General features: G+C 34.2%; 1 protein-coding gene across 1 annotated transcript; it reads right to left on the reverse strand.

The window, feature by feature from the left end:
- Positions 1 to 4,517: 4,517 nt before the first annotated feature.
- On the reverse strand, positions 4,518 to 5,450 carry LOC126493483 (olfactory receptor 8B3-like). Its single transcript, XM_050130499.1, has one exon. The coding sequence runs from the start codon at positions 5,448 to 5,450 to the stop codon at positions 4,518 to 4,520; it is 933 nt and encodes a 310-aa protein (XP_049986456.1).
- Between the last annotated feature and the right edge of the window lie 1,709 nt (positions 5,451 to 7,159).

Raw genomic sequence — 7,159 nt, forward strand, 5'->3', positions numbered from 1 at the left:
TTTTATGATCAAGCACATTTATGTTTCACCAGCCCTCCTCAGCTGGGCCTATGGATGAGGAAATATTTCCTTCATCTTTTATACTATCTTGGTTCCCATGATGAATCCCTTAATGTACAGCTTGAGGAACAAAGATGTTAAAGTTGCCCTGAGATGAACCTCAATGTATTGATGAGAATTCTATGTAACCTTTGGCAAAGAGCAATTATCACTCCCTAGTGTTTTTTCTTTTTTTTTTTTTTTGAGTACAGCTTTCTTGTCACATTTCTTTCTACCATAGGTTCATGTATTTGAAGTTACATTCTTTGCATGTTCTTTGTTTTTATCATATACTTTATTAATAAGTGCTACAAGCCAAAGAATCATTAAGTAATTAAATGAGTCTCAGTTTACACGATCAACCCATCAGAGTCATACACATTGTTGGAGGAATAAACCAGGATACTACAAAATTTGGAATTATGTGACTGATTTTGCTGTAGATTTTTCGATATAGCTAAACCCTTTCTGCTAGAAATTTGAGATTTATCTACCACAGTTCAGAACTATTTGAGCTATATCTGAAGAAAGTCACACAGTCAAGAAACCTGCTTCCCACTACCAGGTTTTTGCTCTTCTCTCCTTTGTGAATAAAGAGATCTACTTTCCTGTAATTATTTTTATTGACAGGCATTTATTAGTTTTCAGGTTCCAGGAAAAAAATCCCATTTAAGACATTCCCAAATATCCAAGGACATATAATTACTACATGCCCAAAGCTGTTATATCATAGTTGCACACACAAATTGAAAAAATAAGTCTGTCATGGCTTTACCTCACTTTTAGTAAGAAATTGATGAACTAATCTAACCTTGAATTAAAAGGTTACTAACTTCTCACCTTGCTTTTACTTCAGTTTCCTGGTGACTTAGTTTATAAGATTACATCTTGTATCTTACACTCAGAAAAAATAACTAACCATCTACTCACAACCTAGGTGGAGAACAATCTCCAAGGGGACCTCTGATTGACATCAAGCCCCCAGACCTGATCTTAGTGCAAAGATGTAAACTTCAGATCTAAAAGGCCTTTAGAGTTTGCTAATATTTGGCAAAAGTGCTAATGAAACAAGGACCATAAACTTCCTTTCTTCTAGGAAGATAATGAAATAAAGATTTAATTCCTGATACATTTGAGAAACACTTCTAAACTACAAGTGATGTTTTGGGATTAGACTTTCATTGGTCTCCAATAGCAGAGGAAATAACTTTATTATGATCCTCACACTGCCACTAGTTAAAACAATGGGGTTTTTAAATTTTATTTTATTTTATTTAATTAAAATTTTCCCACTAATTTTACAAACTAATCTCAGTGACCTCCTCCCTCCTCTCATAGTCTTTTCTCCCCCTGACTGCACCTACCCCATCTTGTCCCCTCCTCCTCCTTCTCCATTCAGAAAGGAGAAGGCCACCCATAGGCTTGGAAAATGCACGGCACATCAAGTTGAGGAAGGACCTAGCACCTCCCCCTGAACAAGGCATGGCTAAGGTAATCTAGCATGGAGAACAGGTTCCCATTTATTTCAGTGTGACTAAAATGGTTTAATGCACTTGTTCATTAATCGGGTAGAAGTATAGTTAGTTACTCCATTCCCAAGAGGCTAGTGTTTGAATATAAAAATGAATTGAGATAGCTGTATTTGCAACTAGGAGCAGGATATGCCTTTATTTCCTTAGAGACTCAAAGTTTTATGCAAATTACTCTTCACAGAGAATACTCCCTCTTACAGAGATGGAAATATAACCACTCCCAACTTATGAAAATATCTTTGAAAAATGTTTTGTGCACATATACATATATATATGTATATAGACATACACATGTATATATATATATAATTTATATAGTTCTTTCTGTTCTTTTCTCTAAAATACATTTTGACAGTAGCCTCCCCTACTTACTCACCTAGTCACAATGGTATTCCCTTATTTCTCTCTCATAAGAATTCATCTGGAATACAAAGGATAACAAATGCTTGGGTGGATGTGGAAAAGGGAAAATCCATAAAACCAGTTGATGGGGGTGTAGCCAATGCCAAAACCAGCGTGGAGCTTTTTTTTTTTTTTTTTAACAAACTAGAAACAGATATAACATATGACTGCTCATGTACTGCCTTAAGAGATGTACCCAAAGCATTTTATAACTTTCTGTTGTGATATTTTCATGTTCACATTCATTGATCTTCTAGTCACAAGAAATAGGAAATTGAATGAGCCTAGATGTCCACCATCTAATCAATGGATATTTAAAATGTATTATATGCACAATGGAATATTACACAGGTATAAATAAAATTGAAATTTTATTTATCTTTAAAAATAGGAAATAGTTCAATTTTATTTATCATATATTGCTTATCTATTAATGAAAGCACATTCAATATTCTCTATTTTATCTATTGCAAATAATGTTCTTTGTATTCACATTTAGTCATAGGAGATAAATTTTAAATTTTGTAGTGATGGGGATCAAACTTGGGCTCTTTAACGCTCATACATGTGCTCTAACTTCAAGTTATGTCTGTCTTCAGTTCTGGTGTTTAATATTTGTGTAGCTTGTCCTGAGCTTTGCAGTGACTGTACAGAATTTATGTTCTTATAAACATTCACTTGAGGTTCTAAATTATTAAATCTGCACCAACAATTGTTTTGTCTTTTTTTTGTAGTAAGCAACAGGATGTGCAAAATTAGCATCTGATGGTCCTTTGGTTTTAAAGTTCCAGTGGCTAATTACCGTGAGCGCCATTAAGCTGCTCATTACAAATTTGCATGTTTATTGTAGACATGCACGAGTATTTCGTGGATCTTTTCATTAGCAGGTTGCCACTGCATGGATAATAGAGTTATCTATATAATCTATGGCTGTAAAATATTTTCTGCTGCTTGGTGCTGCAGAAATTAATTTTCTCATTGCAGTGACAAAATTCATGGCTATGACAACTTAAAGATAGGAGGTTTATATTTGGCTCATGGACCAAAGTAATGAGTGTCAGGGGAATAAAGGTGGAAGAAGTGATGGGCAGCTGGTCATACTGTTTCCAGAGTCAGGAATGAGAAATGATTGCTGGTGCTCAGCTGAATTTCTCCTTTTCATTCACTCTGATGTGCCAGCCAATGGAAAGGGGCAACCTAGATCCAGAATGTGTTTTTTTTTTTTTATCTTGTTAGCAAAATCTAGAAATTCTTAGAAACATGATGAAGAGGCTTTCTCACACGTGATTAAAAACTCGCTCAAGACAATGTCATAAACACTCATAAATGGACAGTTTTCTTTACATGAGGGAAATTCCCCCATACTGAGACCCATCTATTTTTATATGTCTGTGATTTTCACATTATTGTACAGAAGTCATTACCACATGTGGGTCTGTGGAGATCTGGTCATGTGTTTTCCTGCAAACACTTTTGTTTTTAAATCTTGACTCTGGGTATTTGACCCAATTGAATGAACTGATACACAATGTCCTTAAGGGTTTAGGGCGATACAGAAGAAAGTTAAAGTTCAGATAGCAATATGACTTTCAGGACCCCATCAGTGAATCTTTGCAGAAAAAGAGACTTAATTTTCAGTCTGTCTTCATGGATCTCAATTTAATGACTTTCTGGCACAGTTTCTGTCCCGTAACTACTATTCTTTAATTACTAAGTCCTTAAAACACTCAAATTCTTTAATTTTTAATTTTTCAGCTGAGCTACAATTCCTACTGCAGAAACAAAAAATAAAAATCAAAAGAAGAATCCAAGATAAAGTAACCACTGCATCAACACTAAAAACATGTGTAGTCCACAGACACATCATGATAAAGTTTCAAAGCAGAAATACTCTTCTATTTTCATATTTCTTAAATAATAGCAATACAAATATGCAAAATTATGTGAATAGCATGTTGGAAACCTGGAACTATTAGATAATTCTACCCCTTTCAATAATATACTGATTTCAATAAATCAAAACAGCCACATTGACAATTGAAAGATATATGTTACTTTTCAATGGAAGATTTAAAGAATAAAACAGATGTTTGAATTACACATTCAAAGATATATAACTAAATTGAGAAGCCTATATATAACCAATACTAACTTCCTAATACTACTTCATTTGACATTTTGAAGATCCATATTAATTTATAAGAGAAAGAAATACATTTGTATTGAATGAGGGAAATAGGTAAGATCATTTAGCTTTATTATGTTTAAATAAGAAACAGAATAGAAATATTGGAAGTGACAAAAATGTAGAAGACAAGCTCTGGAAATATTAAACCAAATACAGAAGATTCAAATTTCTTTTTACTATACAAAAAAAACCAGCATAGGATTTATAAATATTCCAAGGCTTTTTTCCTTGGTGAAAAACTGAAAAAAGGTAGAATATGTTAAAATAAAAAAGATATAAGTCATACAGCTGAAGCATTGTTCATGAAGAGAAATTGTTTCTAGGACCAAAGTAAGAATAAAGACAACCCCGTACAATCAAATGTTCCTGCTAATCAAAGTTTTCCTCAAAGCAAGTTTAATAGCTTTGTTCCTCAAGCTATAGATTAATGGATTCATCATCGGAACCACATTAGTATAAAATACAGAAGAGATTTTACCTTCATTCATAGATCTTGATGAGGAGGGTTTGAAATATGCAAGTGCACTTGAACCAAAGAAGAGAGAAACAGCAAGAATGTGGGAACTGCAGGTGCTGAAGGCTTTGTGCCTGCCCTCAGAGGAACTGTTGTGGATAATGCTGGAAAGGATGAAACCATAGGAGATGAAGATAGTTGAAAGAGAAACAATGATGTTGATGTTCCCAAAAACAAGAATTATAAGTTCATTGACATATGTACTTGTGCAGGAGAGCTGGAGCAAAGGAGGAATATCACAGAAGTAGTGGTTGATGGTGTTGGCATCACAGAAGCTCAGTCTCAGCATGCATGTAGTGTGAGCTATAGAATTGGAAAATGCAATAAAGTAGGAACCAAACATAAGGCTCAAACATACTTTAGGAGACATGACAACATTATACAACAGTGGATTACAGATGGCCATATAGCGATCATAGGCCATTGAAGTCAAAACATAACACTCAGAAACAGCAAAGAAAATAAAGAAATAGACTTGAGTCATACACTCCATGTAAGAAATGACATTCTCCTGTAATATAAAGTTCATCAGCATTTGGGGAGTAAACACAGAACAATAGCAAATGTCTATAATGGACAAGTTAAAGAGAAAAAAGTACATAGGAGTGTGCAGGTGAGAATTCAGCACAGTTAGAATTATTAAACACAAATTTCCCAAAGCAGTGATCAAATACATTGCTAGGAACAGAAAGAACAAAGGTATTTGGAGTTCAGGCTGCTCTGTTAATCCTACCAGATAGAATTCAGTCACCACAGAGACATTTACTGTGTCCATTCTTCTCTAAGGGAATCAATAGACACAAAAATAAAGTTGTTATAGAGAATCATCTACAGTCTTCATTGGTCCTTTGCTCCAGTGAAGTGATTGTACAGAATGTTTCTTCTAGGGTAGACTAATGATATAGAATCACCTAATCAGGCACAAACAAACCATCTTAAGTTAGAAAAAAAATTGATAATAAATCTCATTATGATTTCTGAAAAAAAGTCACAAAATAAAAAATACAATAATACAGCCTTTTCCTATCTCCAGCCTTCCCTCAGTAGAGGCCTCCCTACAACAATAATATTGCATTGAGATTCCTAGACAGTATATTTTAGTTTTATTTATTTAATTTATGTTGAAGATCCACTTTGCTGTGGTTTGAATGAAATACATATGTCTAAACTAAAACTAAAAAAAAAAAGGAGAGAAGCATGGCAAGAACATTCCCTGTCCTATTGTCACAGAGTCATTAATTTGAAAGGGTTGGATTCTGACCTAGCAGAAGATCCCCAGTGTAGATGCTGCAAGTACAGTTGCCAACAGCTCTTAACACTCTCTGATTGCCCAAATGCTTTTATCAGGCACATTTACTTGATTGTCATTTTTCTTAGGAAAAAGAAGAAACTTGCCAAAGCACACCACATATTTAGAGAGACATAATAACATGCTTGGATTCAGATGCAGGAGCAGTGGGGATGATCTCAGGAGAGCTGGGGGATAGGAAACTTTAATCAGAATATACTAGGTGAAAAAAATCTCTTCAAATAATAAAAGAAAAATGAGCAAATATTCATTTAAAACATGAAGGCAGAGGAAAGAAGAAGCATTATTAGTATACCTAGAACTCAGAACTCACGAATTTTTAGTCTAAACCTTAGGGCAGTCTTAGTTTCCCATTCACCTGTTTATCTGGATAAATATTTCAGATTCAAAGGTTTTAGGGTTTTAAATTCAAAGAAATTATATACAAGACTTAATTTTCCTGTACCAATTTCTGAATTACAAAACATTATTTGTGATGAAGGCTCTGAACAGTTTCTGGAAGCAGAGAAGCAAGCCTTTAACCTCTGAATGTGTGTGTATATAAGCAGGCCAGGAGCATGTCCAGTCTCTTCCTTAGGGGAGCATTTTAATCAAAGAAATGACTAAGAAAAATGTATTACTTCCTGGATCATGATTCTAATTTCCTGAGAGACCCATGATTATAATCATCCTTTCAATACACTCTAGAGAATATACTGTCTGCAGTATGTATATTGGGAAAGACTCTTAACTGTCCAATTATCTTGATATCTGAAGGGCAATCTGAGTTTGAGGATTTTCTCAATAAAGTGAGAACTGCCCACAGGTGTAGCTGCAGACTGTAGTCTGTGTGTAAAATTTTTAGAGTTTATAGTAAGTCACCTCCAGTGCTATAGTTCCAGAAACATCACAGATAGTATTTTCCAGTTCATTTTCCTTATTCCAAGCATCCCCCAGTCATCAATTAACATCATAAAAATTAACCAAATTTATAACCACATTTTTTCTTTTATTTTCTGTTCTACATATCTATATGCAAAAAATGAAAATTAATCCAATCTCAGTAAGACAAATACCATTTTCCTCTTTGCTTTTAATAGATTTTATATACAAGTATAAAATTTTTTATTTATTTATTAAAGATTTTTGTCTCTTCCCCACCGCCGCCTCCCATTTCCCTCCCCCTCCCCCAATCA

This window comes from Alexandromys fortis, unplaced genomic scaffold (genome assembly GCF_014885135.2).
Source record: "Alexandromys fortis isolate MF-2015 unplaced genomic scaffold, M_Fortis_MF-2015_v1.1 scaffold_335, whole genome shotgun sequence".
Classification (NCBI taxonomy): Eukaryota; Metazoa; Chordata; class Mammalia; order Rodentia; family Cricetidae; genus Alexandromys; species Alexandromys fortis.

Excerpts from the sequence above, each read along its gene's own strand:
- LOC126493483 (XM_050130499.1), bottom strand. The coding sequence starts at position 5,450 with ATGGACACAGTAAATGTCTCTGTGGTGACTGAATTCTATCTGGTAGGA.